The 18,305-nt window shown below is 38.7% G+C and overlaps 2 protein-coding genes across 3 annotated transcripts in view; one reads left to right on the top strand and one right to left on the bottom strand.

Moving 5' to 3' along the window:
• Nucleotides 1-10,364: 10,364 nt before the first annotated feature.
• LOC100378268 (macrophage migration inhibitory factor homolog 1-like) lies at nucleotides 10,365-13,791 on the bottom strand. Of its 2 annotated transcripts, none has more exons than XM_002734540.4 (3): nucleotides 13,596-13,791; nucleotides 11,337-11,509; nucleotides 10,365-10,548 (listed from the first exon to the last, which is right to left on the bottom strand). In XM_002734540.4, the coding sequence occupies exons 1-3, from the start codon at nucleotides 13,701-13,703 to the stop codon at nucleotides 10,482-10,484; spliced, it is 348 nt and encodes a 115-aa protein (XP_002734586.2). In that variant the 5' UTR covers nucleotides 13,704-13,791; the 3' UTR covers nucleotides 10,365-10,481. The 2 variants fall into 2 exon arrangements, with proteins under 2 accessions (XP_002734586.2, XP_077865222.1); XM_078009096.2 differs by lacking the exon at nucleotides 13,596-13,791 and adding an exon at nucleotides 12,340-12,438.
• Nucleotides 13,792-15,314: 1,523 nt separating this feature from the next.
• LOC100378420 (phosphatidylserine decarboxylase proenzyme, mitochondrial-like) overlaps nucleotides 15,315-18,305 on the top strand; it is a 48,881-nt gene continuing 45,890 nt past the window's right edge. The window contains 1 exon segment of the mRNA XM_085491581.1: nucleotides 15,315-15,350. Within this exon segment, the coding sequence (XP_085347707.1) occupies nucleotides 15,316-15,350 (35 nt within the window). The 5' untranslated portion in view covers nucleotide 15,315.

Genomic DNA, 18,305 nt, shown 5'->3' with positions numbered 1-18,305 from the left:
CACAAAGCTGGTTATACCAGTGGTGACATATTCCTACTTATTCCAGACATGACACAAAGCTGGTTATACCAGTGGTGACATATTCCTCCTTATACCAGACATGACACAAAGCTGGTTATACCAGTGGTGACATATTCCTACTTATTCCAGACATGACACAAAGCTGGTTATACCAGTGGTGACATATTCCTCCTTATACCAGACATGACACAAAGCTGGTTATACCAGTGGTGACATATTCCTCCTTATACCAGACATGACACAAAGCTGGTTATACCAGTGGTGACATATTCCTACTTATTCCAGACATGACACAAAGCTGGTTATACCAGTGGTGACATATTCCTCCTTATACCAGACATGACACAAAGCTGGTTATACCAGTGGTGACATATTCCTCCTTATACCAGACATGACACAAAGCTGGTTATACCAGTGGTGACATATTCCTCCTTATACCAGACATGACACAAAGCTGGTTATACCAGTGGTGACACATTCCTCCTTATACCAGACATGACACAAAGCTGGTTATACCAGTGGTGACACATTCCTCCTTATACCAGACATGACACAAAGCTGGTTATACCAGTGGTGACACATTCCTCCTTATACCAGACATGACACAAAGCTGGTTATACCAGTGGTGACACATTCCTACTTATACCAGAGTTGACACAAAGCTGGTTTTACCAGTGGTGACATATTCCTACTTATACCAGACATGACACAAAGCTGGTTATACCAGTGGTGACACATTCCTACTTATACCAGAGTTGACACAAAGCTGGTTATACCAGTGGTGACATATTCCTACTTATACCAGACATGACACAAAGCTGGTTATACCAGTGGTGACACATTCCTCCTTATACCAGACATGACACAAAGCTGGTTATACCAGTGGTGACACATTCCTACTTATACCAGACATGACACAAAGCTGGTTATACCAGTGGTGACATATTCCTACTTATACCAGACATGACACAAAGCTGGTTATACCAGTGGTGACATATTCCTACTTATACCAGACATGACACAAAGCTGGTTATACCAGTGGTGACATATTCCTACTTATACCAGACATGACACAAAGCTGGTTATACCAGTGGTGACACATTCCTCCTTATTCCAGACATGACACAAAGCTGGTTATACCAGTGGTGACATATTCCTCCTTATACCAGACATGACACAAAGCTGGTTATACCAGTGGTGACATATTCCTCCTTATACCAGACATGACACAAAGCTGGTTATACCAGTGGTGACATATTCCTACTTATTCCAGACATGACACAAAGCTGGTTATACCAGTGGTGACATATTCCTCCTTATACCAGACATGACACAAAGCTGGTTATACCAGTGGTGACATATTCCTACTTATTCCAGACATGACACAAAGCTGGTTATACCAGTGGTGACATATTCCTCCTTATACCAGACATGACACAAAGCTGGTTATACCAGTGGTGACATATTCCTCCTTATACCAGACATGACACAAAGCTGGTTATACCAGTGGTGACATATTCCTACTTATTCCAGACATGACACAAAGCTGGTTATACCAGTGGTGACATATTCCTCCTTATACCAGACATGACACAAAGCTGGTTATACCAGTGGTGACATATTCCTCCTTATACCAGACATGACACAAAGCTGGTTATACCAGTGGTGACATATTCCTCCTTATACCAGACATGACACAAAGCTGGTTATACCAGTGGTGACACATTCCTCCTTATACCAGACATGACACAAAGCTGGTTATACCAGTGGTGACACATTCCTACTTATACCAGAGTTGACACAAAGCTGGTTATACCAGTGGTGACATATTCCTACTTATACCAGACATGACACAAAGCTGGTTATACCAGTGGTGACACATTCCTACCTATACCAGAGTTGACACAAAGCTGGTTTTACCAGTGGTGACATATTCCTACTTATACCAGACATGACACAAAGCTGGTTATACCAGTGGTGACACATTCCTACTTATTCCAGACATGACACAAAGCTGGTTATACCAGTGGTGACATATTCCTACTTATACCAGACATGACACAAAGCTGGTTATACCAGTGGTGACATATTCCTACTTATACCAGACATGACACAAAGCTGGTTATACCAGTGGTGACATATTCCTACTTATACCAGACATGACACAAAGCTGGTTATACCAGTGGTGACACATTCCTACTTATACCAGACATGACACAAAGCTGGTTATACCAGTGGTGACACATTCCTCCCTATTCCAGACATGACACAAAGCTGGTTATACCAGTGGTGACATATTCCTCCTTATTCCAGACATGACACAAAGCTGGTTATACCAGTGGTGACATATTCCTCCTTATTCCAGACATGACACAAAGCTGGTTATACCAGTGGTGACACATTCCTCCTTATTCCAGACATGACACAAAGCTGGTTATACCAGTGGTGACATATTCCTCCTTATTCCAGACATGACACAAAGCTGGTTATACCAGTGGTGACACATTCCTACTTATACCAGACATGACACAAAGCTGGTTATACCAGTGGTGACATATTCCTCCTTATACCAGACATGACACAAAGCTGGTTATACCAGTGGTGACACATTCCTACTTATACCAGACATGACACAAAGCTGGTTATACCAGTGGTGACATATTCCTACTTATATCAGAGATGACACAAAGCTGGTTATACCAGTGGTGAGACATTCCTACTTATACCAGAGTTGACACAAAGCTGGTTATACCAGTGGTGACACATTCCTACTTATACCAGAGATGACACAAAGCTGGTTATACCAGTGGTGACACATTCCTACTTATACCAGAGATGACACAAAGCTGGTTATACCAGTGGTGACACATTCCTCCTTATACCAGACATGACACAAAGCTGGTTATACCAGTGGTGACACATTCCTACTTATACCAGAGTTGACACAAAGCTGGTTATACCAGTGGTGACATATTCCTACTTATTCCAGACATGACACAAAGCTGGTTATACCAGTGGTGACACATTCCTCCTTATACCAGACATGACACAAAGCTGGTTATACCAGTGGTGACACATTCCTACTTATACCAGAGTTGACACAAAGCTGGTTTTACCAGTGGTGACATATTCCTACTTATACCAGACATGACACAAAGCTGGTTATACCAGTGGTGACACATTCCTACTTATACCAGAGTTGACACAAAGCTGGTTATACCAGTGGTGACATATTCCTACTTATACCAGACATGACACAAAGCTGGTTATACCAGTGGTGACACATTCCTCCTTATACCAGACATGACACAAAGCTGGTTATACCAGTGGTGACACATTCCTACTTATACCAGACATGACACAAAGCTGGTTATACCAGTGGTGACATATTCCTACTTATACCAGACATGACACAAAGCTGGTTATACCAGTGGTGACATATTCCTACTTATACCAGACATGACACAAAGCTGGTTATACCAGTGGTGACATATTCCTACTTATACCAGACATGACACAAAGCTGGTTATACCAGTGGTGACACATTCCTCCTTATTCCAGACATGACACAAAGCTGGTTATACCAGTGGTGACATATTCCTCCTTATACCAGACATGACACAAAGCTGGTTATACCAGTGGTGACATATTCCTCCTTATACCAGACATGACACAAAGCTGGTTATACCAGTGGTGACATATTCCTACTTATTCCAGACATGACACAAAGCTGGTTATACCAGTGGTGACATATTCCTCCTTATACCAGACATGACACAAAGCTGGTTATACCAGTGGTGACATATTCCTACTTATTCCAGACATGACACAAAGCTGGTTATACCAGTGGTGACATATTCCTCCTTATACCAGACATGACACAAAGCTGGTTATACCAGTGGTGACATATTCCTCCTTATACCAGACATGACACAAAGCTGGTTATACCAGTGGTGACATATTCCTACTTATTCCAGACATGACACAAAGCTGGTTATACCAGTGGTGACATATTCCTCCTTATACCAGACATGACACAAAGCTGGTTATACCAGTGGTGACATATTCCTCCTTATACCAGACATGACACAAAGCTGGTTATACCAGTGGTGACATATTCCTCCTTATACCAGACATGACACAAAGCTGGTTATACCAGTGGTGACACATTCCTCCTTATACCAGACATGACACAAAGCTGGTTATACCAGTGGTGACACATTCCTCCTTATACCAGACATGACACAAAGCTGGTTATACCAGTGGTGACACATTCCTCCTTATACCAGACATGACACAAAGCTGGTTATACCAGTGGTGACATATTCCTACTTATACCAGACATGACACAAAGCTGGTTATACCAGTGGTGACACATTCCTCCTTATACCAGACATGACACAAAGCTGGTTATACCAGTGGTGACACATTCCTCCTTATACCAGACATGACACAAAGCTGGTTATACCAGTGGTGACACATTCCTACTTATTCCAGACATGACACAAAGCTGGTTATACCAGTGGTGACATATTCCTACTTATTCCAGACATGACACAAAGCTGGTTATACCAGTGGTGACATATTCCTACTTATTCCAGACATGACACAAAGCTGCTTATACCAGTGGTGACACATTCCTCCTTATACCAGACATGACACAAAGCTGGTTATACCAGTGGTGACACATTCCTCCTTATACCAGACATGACACAAAGCTGGTTATACCAGTGGTGACACATTCCTACTTATACCAGACATGACACAAAGCTGGTTATACCAGTGGTGACATATTCCTACTTATACCAGACATGACACAAAGCTGGTTATACCAGTGGTGACATATTCCTACTTATACCAGACATGACACAAAGCTGGTTATACCAGTGGTGACATATTCCTACTTATACCAGACATGACACAAAGCTGGTTATACCAGTGGTGACACATTCCTCCTTATTCCAGACATGACACAAAGCTGGTTATACCAGTGGTGACATATTCCTCCTTATACCAGACATGACACAAAGCTGGTTATACCAGTGGTGACATATTCCTCCTTATACCAGACATGACACAAAGCTGGTTATACCAGTGGTGACATATTCCTACTTATTCCAGACATGACACAAAGCTGGTTATACCAGTGGTGACATATTCCTCCTTATACCAGACATGACACAAAGCTGGTTATACCAGTGGTGACATATTCCTACTTATTCCAGACATGACACAAAGCTGGTTATACCAGTGGTGACATATTCCTCCTTATACCAGACATGACACAAAGCTGGTTATACCAGTGGTGACATATTCCTCCTTATACCAGACATGACACAAAGCTGGTTATACCAGTGGTGACATATTCCTACTTATTCCAGACATGACACAAAGCTGGTTATACCAGTGGTGACATATTCCTCCTTATACCAGACATGACACAAAGCTGGTTATACCAGTGGTGACATATTCCTCCTTATACCAGACATGACACAAAGCTGGTTATACCAGTGGTGACATATTCCTCCTTATACCAGACATGACACAAAGCTGGTTATACCAGTGGTGACACATTCCTCCTTATACCAGACATGACACAAAGCTGGTTATACCAGTGGTGACACATTCCTCCTTATACCAGACATGACACAAAGCTGGTTATACCAGTGGTGACATATTCCTACTTATACCAGACATGACACAAAGCTAGTTATACCAGTGGTGACACATTCCTCCTTATACCAGACATGACACAAAGCTGGTTATACCAGTGGTGACACATTCCTCCTTATACCAGACATGACACAAAGCTGGTTATACCAGTGGTGACACATTCCTCCTTATACCAGACATGACACAAAGCTGGTTATACCAGTGGTGACACATTCCTACTTATTCCAGACATGACACAAAGCTGGTTATACCAGTGGTGACATATTCCTACTTATTCCAGACATGACACAAAGCTGGTTATACCAGTGGTGACATATTCCTACTTATTCCAGACATGACACAAAGCTGCTTATACCAGTGGTGACACATTCCTCCTTATACCAGACATGACACAAAGCTGGTTATACCAGTGGTGACACATTCCTCCTTATACCAGACATGACACAAAGCTGGTTATACCAGTGGTGACACATTCCTCCTTATACCAGACATGACACAAAGCTGGTTATACCAGTGGTGACACATTCCTACTTATACCAGACATGACACAAAGCTGGTTATACCAGTGCTGACACATTCCTACTTATACCAGACATGACACAAAGCTGGTTATACCAGTGGTGACATATTCCTACTTATACCAGACATGACACAAAGCTGGTTATACCAGTGGTGACATATTCCTACTTATTCCAGACATGACACAAAGCTGGTTATACCAGTGGTGACATATTCCTCCTTATACCAGACATGACACAAAGCTGGTTATACCAGTGGTGACATATTCCTCCTTATACCAGACATGACACAAAGCTGGTTATACCAGTGGTGACATATTCCTCCTTATACCAGACATGACACAAAGCTGGTTATACCAGTGGTGACACATTCCTCCTTATACCAGACATGACACAAAGCTGGTTATACCAGTGGTGACACATTCCTCCTTATACCAGACATGACACAAAGCTGGTTATACCAGTGGTGACACATTCCTCCTTATACCAGACATGACACAAAGCTGGTTATACCAGTGGTGACATATTCCTACTTATACCAGACATGACACAAAGCTGGTTATACCAGTGGTGACACATTCCTCCTTATACCAGACATGACACAAAGCTGGTTATACCAGTGGTGACACATTCCTCCTTATACCAGACATGACACAAAGCTGGTTATACCAGTGGTGACACATTCCTACTTATTCCAGACATGACACAAAGCTGGTTATACCAGTGGTGACATATTCCTACTTATTCCAGACATGACACAAAGCTGGTTATACCAGTGGTGACATATTCCTACTTATTCCAGACATGACACAAAGCTGCTTATACCAGTGGTGACACATTCCTCCTTATACCAGACATGACACAAAGCTGGTTATACCAGTGGTGACACATTCCTCCTTATACCAGACATGACACAAAGCTGGTTATACCAGTGGTGACACATTCCTCCTTATACCAGACATGACACAAAGCTGGTTATACCAGTGGTGACACATTCCTACTTATACCAGACATGACACAAAGCTGGTTATACCAGTGCTGACACATTCCTACTTATACCAGACATGACACAAAGCTGGTTATACCAGTGGTGACATATTCCTACTTATACCAGACATGACACAAAGCTGGTTATACCAGTGGTGACACATTCCTCCTTATACCAGACATGACACAAAGCTGGTTATACCAGTGGTGACACATTCCTCCTTATACCAGACATGACACAAAGCTGGTTATACCAGTGGTGACACATTCCTACTTATTCCAGACATGACACAAAGCTGGTTATACCAGTGGTGACATATTCCTACTTATTCCAGACATGACACAAAGCTGGTTATACCAGTGGTGACATATTCCTACTTATTCCAGACATGACACAAAGCTGCTTATACCAGTGGTGACACATTCCTCCTTATACCAGACATGACACAAAGCTGGTTATACCAGTGGTGACACATTCCTCCTTATACCAGACATGACACAAAGCTGGTTATACCAGTGGTGACACATTCCTACTTATACCAGACATGACACAAAGCTGGTTATACCAGTGGTGACATATTCCTCCTTATACCAGACATGACACAAAGCTGGTTATACCAGTGGTGACACATTCCTACTTATACCAGACATGACACAAAGCTGGTTATACCAGTGGTGACATATTCCTACTTATATCAGAGATGACACAACGCTGGTTATACCAGTGGTGACACATTCCTACTTATACCAGAGTTGACACAAAGCTGGTTATACCAGTGGTGACACATTCCTACTTATACCAGAGATGACACAAAGCTGGTTATACCAGTGGTGACACATTCCTACTTATACCAGAGATGACACAAAGCTGGTTATACCAGTGGTGACACATTCCTCCTTATACCAGACATGACACAAAGCTGGTTATACCAGTGGTGACACATTCCTACTTATACCAGAGTTGACACAAAGCTGGTTATACCAGTGGTGACATATTCCTACTTATTCCAGACATGACACAAAGCTGGTTATACCAGTGGTGACACATTCCTCCTTATACCAGACATGACACAAAGCTGGTTATACCAGTGGTGACACATTCCTACTTATACCAGAGTTGACACAAAGCTGGTTATACCAGTGGTGACATATTCCTACTTATACCAGACATGACACAAAGCTGGTTATACCAGTGGTGACACATTCCTACTTATACCAGAGTTGACACAAAGCTGGTTATACCAGTGGTGACATATTCCTACTTATACCAGACATGACACAAAGCTGGTTATACCAGTGGTGACACATTCCTACTTATTCCAGACATGACACAAAGCTGGTTATACCAGTGGTGACATATTCCTACTTATACCAGACATGACACAAAGCTGGTTATACCAGTGGTGACATATTCCTACTTATACCAGACATGACACAAAGCTGGTTATACCAGTGGTGACATATTCCTACTTATACCAGACATGACACAAAGCTGGTTATACCAGTGGTGACACATTCCTCCTTATTCCAGACATGACACAAAGCTGGTTATACCAGTGGTGACATATTCCTCCTTATTCCAGACATGACACAAAGCTGGTTATACCAGTGGTGACACATTCCTACTTATACCAGACATGACACAAAGCTGGTTATACCAGTGGTGACACATTCCTCCTTATTCCAGACATGACACAAAGCTGGTTATACCAGTGGTGACATATTCCTCCTTATTCCAGACATGACACAAAGCTGGTTATACCAGTGGTGACATATTCCTCCTTATTCCAGACATGACACAAAGCTGGTTATACCAGTGGTGACACATTCCTCCTTATTCCAGACATGACACAAAGCTGGTTATACCAGTGGTGACATATTCCTCCTTATTCCAGACATGACACAAAGCTGGTTATACCAGTGGTGACACATTCCTACTTATACCAGACATGACACAAAGCTGGTTATACCAGTGGTGACATATTCCTCCTTATACCAGACATGACACAAAGCTGGTTATACCAGTGGTGACACATTCCTACTTATACCAGACATGACACAAAGCTGGTTATACCAGTGGTGACATATTCCTACTTATATCAGAGATGACACAAAGCTGGTTATACCAGTGGTGACACATTCCTACTTATACCAGAGTTGACACAAAGCTGGTTATACCAGTGGTGACACATTCCTACTTATACCAGAGATGACACAAAGCTGGTTATACCAGTGGTGACACATTCCTACTTATACCAGAGATGACACAAAGCTGGTTATACCAGTGGTGACACATTCCTCCTTATACCAGAAATGACACGAAGCTGGTTATACCAGTGGTGACATATTCCTACTTATACTAGAGTTGACACAAAGCTGGTTATACCAGTGGTGACACATTCCTACGTATACCAGACATGACACAAAGCTGGTTATACCAGTGGTGACACATTCCTACTTATACCAGACACGACACAAAACTGGTTACACCAGTGGTGACATATTCCTACTTATACCAGAGTTGACACAAAGCTGGTTATACCTGTGGTGACACATTCCTACTTATACCAGACATGACACAAAGCTGGTTATACCAGTGGTGACACATTCCTACTTATACCAGACATGACACAAAGCTGGTTATACCAGTGGTGACACATTCCTACTTATACCAGACATGACACAAAGCTGGTTATACCTGTGGTGACACATTCCTACTTATACCAGACATGACACAAAATTGGTTACACCAGTGGTGACATATTCCTACTTATACCAGAGTTGACACAAAGCTGGTTATACCTGTGGTGACACATTCCTACTTATACCAGACATGACACAAAGCTGGTTATACCTGTGGTGACACATTCCTACTTATACCAGACATGACACAAAATTGGTTACACCAGTGGTGACATATTCCTACTTATACCAGAGTTGACACAAAGCAGGAGTAAAGAGGAGTGTACTATCAATGTTCCAACCTTAGTACTGGAAATGGTAAATTTAGATGACACATTGCTCCTTATACATGGTACATTCTGCTGAGACGTACACAGCACAGTTTTTGTGTTAATTTTCAGAAAACATATTAAACACTAACACATTCAAAGTCACAACTATGATAAATTAATACTGATTACAATGAAAATAAATTCACATTGATTGTGGATCTAAAAAGTGTTCATTTATTGCAAAGTAATGCTAAACATAATCATTATACACCTTGGTACAGTTTGTGAGTTTACATCATGTTCTCGTGCACGTCCATTTCCCAAACAACTATTGTGTTGCCTTGGAATATACTCCAACATCATATGCAGGTAAATCATAAAACTTTAATTTAATCCTATAATGAAAATTAAGAAAGAATTAAATATTACTATCAAGCAGTATTTGTAATCTACATACATACATGTACATGCTAGATTGGCAAAGTCGAGACTTCTTTTTTGGTTTACAAAAAAAAATTAATTGTCAATTTAGCCTTTTTAATGTGATCATGAAAACTAGTGTAACTGCCAAAGAAATCCTGACTGGACGCATCTGCAGGCAACCCCCTGCGTTGGAGTGAAAATCGGAGCGGAATCACTCCGGTGATTATGCTAATTAAAGTTGTTGATTAGCATTGACAACGAATCAGAGTGCAGCTGTATACGTCATATCTTGTCTATGTTAATGTACATGACCTTTCACTTCTGAGATCCCGGCGATTTTGAAAGACTGCTTGCATACATTGACATTTAAATCGACTTGTTTTCAGTAAACATGGATGAAAGTGTTGCCTTCGCAAGTTAAAGTATCCATCTCTGTGATTGAATCAAATCAATCTTTAAAAGGGTCATGTTTACTTTCACACAGCCACTCATAAATAATCAATGACATCATGAATAATTAATAGCAGTCAAAAGCCCGCAGATGCGTCCAGTCGGGATTTCTTCAGCGGTTGCCATACAGCTGTACATTATATGATGAAAGGTCCTATATATAGGGATATTATATATTAAAGAATCCTATAGTTTGGTATATGATGGAAATATTATAGGTTTTAAAGGAATCCTATATACATATATGAACACCATTGATCTTAAAGTAATATTTGCTCTATTGTTATTTTTATTCAGGGTTACTACCCACCTATCAAAACCTAATCCAGTTTTCTCAGCAAGAAATTTGAAAATTTCGTCAGAATACTTTTGGTTTTTTTCAGGTCCAAATCTATCGATTGCATCTAGATCCATAATAATTGCCGGATCCAAACTTCCAGCAATCATAATGCGCTGACAACTATGAATAGCAACTATCACTCTCTGAAAAAAAAGTAACAATATATTAACAACAAGTCATTATCAATGACATAGTCCTGTCATGTTTTTAATGACTGTCAAACAATGAAAAGCATAGTCAGATTATGTCTAAATATTGGGATAGTATTTAGCATATTAACACAATGCTTGATCAATAATCGACATGCACACTGGTGCCATCAAGTTCACATTACTTTCACTGATCATGCACACTGTGGGGCCATCAAGTTCACATTACTTTCACTGATCATGCACACTGTGGTGCCGAAAAAAACTTTTGGACATGTTCAAATTTTGCAATTTTATTTGTTTTCATGTAAAAGGCCACCATTTCACTAAAAAAAATTATTAAAACAGTATTTAACCTATTATATCTTGCCTTATCTCTGTAAAATAGGCAGAACACTCATGAAAAAACAAAATGGCCACCAGTTGGCTATTCTAAATTGAATCACGAAAAAAAATGAAGTGCATCTGTAATCCACTATGACTGATGTCGATTTTTGAATGAGTGAAGGCATGTCCAAAAAACGGTTGATGACGTGTCCAAATGTTTATTTTTTGGGACAAAAATGGCCGCCAGTCCAAAAAACAGTTCATACTGGATAAAAATTTATAATTACATAACAATTTTGATAAATGTTTCACTCGTATTTATTATTTATTATTTATTATGTGTATAGACAGATTTGCCACTATCATAATCAATTTGCTTTTTGAAAATATTCGCTTACAAACAGACAAACTTGTGTTGTGTGCATCATTTTGAAATATAAATAAACATGTTCATCTATAACTTTCGCAGTAGTTAGTGATTAATTAATTATTTTTACCTCATTTCTCAAATCTGGTCTAGTATTAATATTTTCTCTTATTTTTTCAGGCTTGATTACTGTCACCAACATATTGTTCTGAGGTTGAAGGTTCCCTTTAGCGAAACATCACACATTTGAACATTAAGATATACCTCCACTTTGGAAAAAATTGGTTGCATACAAAAGTGACATGTATACACCTGAAGACAATTTTCATGATTTCATATTTATGAACATACGCATTTATTCTTTATTTGAACAAAATGTGGCAAATTACCACATTTTTATACAAATTAAGGTGTGGCAGTGGTGAAAGCCGGAATGAGTGGAATGGAAATGAGGGCGCTGCCAGTTTTGAAGTGTGCTTCAGGAGACATCATACTGACAGCAGGGGACTTGGACACGTTGAATATAGATCACGATGTGATTGTCTTTTAATTTATTTTATTCAATCATATAAATTTGTATATAATAAATGGCAAAGTTATCCAAACAAAATGTATGTACTGACACAGTGTGAAATGTTTAGTCAAAGTCACTGGTGTGCTGGCAAGGTTCATAATGCTTGTGAATGAGAGTATTTAGCCAAACGATGTATTCTCATTAAAGTGGTTTGAATTAACCAGTTCTAATGGTGTAACGAACTAGAGAAGCACATAGTGAACTGCTGCAATGTTGCTGTGTTTGGAACAATATGGTTAATACACAGTCCCTCTAGATAGAGATAGGGATAGAGGGACTGTGGGCTAATACACACTAATATATACATAGTTAATGGTCACAAGAGATTTGTTGTCCAATCACAACAATTTCAATGTAGTAAGTAAGTGTTTATCATTGGATGGACTTTGCCACATTGTATACATGCCATTGCATTGGGCAGTAAGAGACACTAACTGTTTTGCATTATAGCAAAAATAGCTACATTACACCAAGTGTTGCTACAGGTAGCAATGACTACATTGTGAGCTATCATATACCATTATTAGCAAAGCAGTGACTCATACTGAAATATTACCGTTTCATTATTTCATTGTGGTCACAGTATTGAAGAAGGAAAACAAAACAAGTTTTGCAACGTTCATTTATGGAATGGTCTGTCCCTAAGTAATGTGCTATTCTATGTTTGCTGGTATGATGATATGAACACATTGCTGGTATGATAATATGAACACATTATGCCAAACGCGCGAGAACCACAGAACCATTGTACAACAAATTACAGTGCATCCAAGGAGGTGTGCCCCACCTCAGCGCATCGAGATCAACATCACCTTTTCGTCCTTTTCTAGCAATTTCGCCAAAAACGCAGACATTTCTTTCATAAACTCATCGGAGAGTTTTTCGCTTGGTAGATTGCTACGTATAACACAGTACGGCATCTTGTAAAGTTGTTAAATTTCTCTGTGTATAAGGATTCCGTCGTGCGGCTTCAATTGTCACCTGACCCTCATACTCGTAATTGGATGCAACCATTCAGCGGATAGGGGTGTAAACGTAGTTCAGTGATGTACAAAATGTTGACGTACGATCCCAGAGGCATTTCGGGGTAGCATTTAGGGTAATTAATTAATTGATTAATATCAATGTTTAAATTAATTAATGCAGACTTTAATTTTGCAAAACAATTAATTAATTTATTCATTTATTTCTTGCACCAACCTTCTTGTAAATGAGGTACAGATAAGAAGAAAGTACATTAATCTGTACTGCACTTCAATTATTCATACAAATTACACCATCATGAAATGCTGTATGCGGTGGTTGCAGTACCCAGGAACCACACGAATTACAGGTATTTCCCTTACATATGTAAATATACACAAAATAATGGATGCTAAAGCCCCATCGCGAATACATCGACCGCCCAGGAAAAACTAGATATAAAAACCTGTCAAGGGAGAAAAACATCTGGAAACCTGTACCCGATGCAATGTCAGATGTACCTCGGGATGGACGTCGGGAGTCATTCTTATTAAGAAAAATATATATATATATATATATATATATATATATATATATATATATAAAATACATCGTGAGTTGTTTGCAACCAAGACTGAACACAATAGAATACTGTTCTTTCTATATACCCATGAGCACCTGGTTATTTAGCCAATAACCGTGACCAATCAGAACAGATCACCTGTGAATATTTTACATACGAATAGATAGCAATTATCAGAAACGTAGATAATTTATCATTACATTTTTATTGTAATCGATATGTTGAAATGTCAAGTGAATATTTTTTCTGTATTTTTCATGATCATTCTACATTCACAAACATAGTGATGATTTTCACTTTTACATAATAATAATTGTTTGTTTTTCTATTTGGTATCTAAGACATTCCATGAAGAAATGTTCTTCATTTTCAATTTTTATCTGGGAACAGATTCTGTCGTCTAAAGGTGTTTTGGTTTGCGCATGTCTATCCTTCTTCATTTCTTATATATGACTGCTTATTCTGAAATTAGTCATTATGATTTTATGTTTCAGATTACATAAGAGCAAATATGGTTCAAAAGTGTACGAGTCTTTAAACCCTAAATACATTCTCAGTTTTCTATTATCATTTCTTACACTCAATTTCCAGAACTCTACATAACTTTGTCGAATATTACATGTAAGCAGTGGCCCACATTATTTTATTATCACTTGTACGTCAGCTGACTGTGATGTAAGTCATATCCTATCACATACAGATAGTTTGGAAAGTGTTCAATAAAATGTTCAATGTGTTGGGTCGGCGAGCATATTTCTAGATAGCATATTTGATATAAGTCATACAAAAAAAACAACACACAAACAACTACATATAAATGGATAAACGGCAAATAAAATTCATTTCAAGAAAACATTTACATGAACGAAACAGACAAATGCTATTACGGTAATAACGTTCAAGTTTTAAACAAATGGACAACAACACCCACGAGCGCCGCCTGTGGTGACAGAGTGCATGCAGAAAGTTTATTGTAAACATTCAACATGGCGGCCCCCATGGTTTCGCGTGCGGTCAGTCGGTGAGTAACAAAATACGAGATTGTTATTTACTTTCCATGATTTAAGATGGGTTGAAATGACAATATACATATGGTTCTCGAATCACAGAGGTACATATACGATTGAATTCTTATTTTATCGCTGAACGCAATAGTGATAGTTCAGTTGTAAGCCTGCAGGATGGCGCTAACCCAATTTGTCAGTGAAATGCACATGCAAGGACCGACAGATAATGAAAAGAGTTTTCTATGCAGTCGACATGAAATATGAAGTACACAGTTTATTGAAATTTATGTTAATTTTTGTTGGGAAAAAACTTGATAATATATGTTAATGAGGTTGGCATGGAAACAAGAGAAAATGGCTAAGGATTGGGGGTTAATGTAATTCTACTTGAGGGGGGGGGGTCTTGTAGTGTATTCTCAAAAACGGAGTACGTCACGACCCCTCAAACATTACCAGGACCAATCACAAACAAGAATAGACAATTTCATCTTTGAGAATAAGTTGGCAATTTTGTAAGTTTGGTTCCCAACTGTATGAGGGCGCTGTAACATTAGTAAACTTATTAGGGCCCTGTAAAAGTTCAGAAACTAGTAAATTGGAAATGTGTCCAAACATTGTTAAGGCTATGTATAAGTTAGAAATTTAGTACAGTAAGCTGGAAAGTTGGCTTATAATGATCTTTAATTTCTGATAGCCGAGGAGGATAGTGAATACACGTTTTTGTTTTGTTATTGAATCAACAAAACTTGGTTAGTTTTTGTATGCACCCCCTATTTGTGACTTTTTTTCATGTTTTTTATACAGTACGGTTTGTATTTTATAATTACTGATAATTTTTAATTGAACATTAAGTCACAGTCCCTCTATTCCCAGTATGGAAACGATTGGCAGTCTATTGTCCCAGGGCTGGTTGCTCGAAAGTTTTCTTGTTCTTTTCTCATCTTATTCTTTTATTTGTTTAAAATTTCTACCTACTAGTACCTATGTTTTTGTTTTGTAGTCGCCAAAGTTAAAACTCTAAGTGACTAAGCTGTTTTTGTAACATGTGGAAGAAACCAACTTTGAAATTGCTATAACATTTTGTGGGGACAGACTTGAATTGAAAACTTGAACAGCCAAGTTCAAATAACATACAAAATGATCTGTGTATATGAATAATCAGTGAAGTAATGTCATTACACATTCTATGACTGTTTTACCATTCAAGTTCCAAAGTTTCAGACTATTTGGTTGATAATTATGTTATGTTTTCTCATTGAAAATAGATAGCCTGATTGTTTTGATATAGTTTATGTATATAAAGGCACCTTCAGACATGGCGATAAATTTATTTTTTGTGTATATTTTTGTCATTTTTGGTGAAATATATTATTTTCAATTTGTCTTGAAAACTGCTCTCCCAATTGCTTAAACATTTCATATATAGGCTCAGGTGGACTTATTTTAGATTTATTGATTTCATGGCGATAACTTTTTAATTCTCTAGTTTGATTCATTACTCTATCAGATTATTTCATTTAGTGTTGATAACTTCAATTTTCTGCTTTTAGTGAATTTTCTTGCTATCCGGAAAATGTTTAGACTGATTCGATATTCCTTTCTCATTATGCTGCTTGTATTTTCCAACAATATTATATTATTAGAACAACGTCTCTAGTGACGACACAAATCTCAGAACAACGTGTCCTGTGATGACACAAATCTCAGAACATCATGTCCTGTGATGACACAAATCTCAGAACAACATGTCCTGTGATGACACAAATCTCAGAACAACATGTCCTGTGATGACACAAATCTCAGAACAACATGTCCTGTGATGACACAAATCTCAGAACAACGTGTCCTGTGATGACACAAATCTCAGAACATCATGTCCTGTGATGACACAAATCTCAGAACATCATGTCCTGTGATGACACAAATCTCAGAACATCATGTCCTGTGATGACACAAATCTCAGAACATCATGTCCTGTGATGACACAAATCTCAGAACATCATGTCCTGTGATGACACAAATCTCAGAACATCATGTCCTGTGATGACACAAATCTCAGAACATCATGTCCTGTGATGACACAAATCTCAGAACATCATGTCCTGTGATGACACAAATCTCAGAACATCATGTCCTGTGATGACACAAATTTCAGAACAACATGTCCTGTGATGACACAAATCTCAGAACATCATGTCCTGTGATGACACAAATCTCAGAACATCATGTCCTGTGATGACACAAATCTCAGAACAACATGTCCTGTGATGACACAAATCTCAGAACATCATGTCCTTGTGATGACACAAATCTCAGAACAACATGTCCTGTGATGACACAAATCTCAGAACAACATGTCCTGTGATGACACAAATCTCAGAACATCATGTCCTGTGATGACACAAATCTCAGAACATCATGTCCTGTGATGACACAAATCTCAGAACAACATGTCCTGTGATGACACAAATCTCAGAACATCATGTCCTGTGATGACACAAATCTCAGAACATCGTGTCCTGTGATGACACAAATCTCAGAACAACGTGTCCTGTGATGACACAAATCTCAGAACGTGTCCTGTGATGACACAAATCTCAGAACAACATGTCCTGTGATGACACAAATTTCAGAACATCATGTCCTGTGATGACACAAATCTCAGAACATCGTGTCCTGTGATGACACAAATCTCAGAACAACATGTCCTGTGATGACACAAATCTCAGAACAACGTGTGCATGAAACAAACATAGCAGATTTAGTGAAAATAAAATCCAGCGAATATACCTTTTTTCCTATATTTTACATTCAACTTAAGTGAATTCAATCAGTGAAAATAAACATTTTTTATTTTTTTAGTGAAAATTAATTTCACCTAAAATAAAGTATTTTACAGTATATTGGATTGAAATAGTAACTAAAAAAATGTGCCAAAAAATATACCTTGTCCTCCAAAACCAGATTAT

Source organism: Saccoglossus kowalevskii, chromosome 16 (assembly GCF_978046115.1).
Source record: "Saccoglossus kowalevskii chromosome 16, keSacKowa6.1, whole genome shotgun sequence".
Classification (NCBI taxonomy): Eukaryota; Metazoa; Hemichordata; class Enteropneusta; family Harrimaniidae; genus Saccoglossus; species Saccoglossus kowalevskii.
Note: the sequence above shows the minus strand (reverse complement) of the source record. Positions and strands in the feature narration are given on the sequence as shown.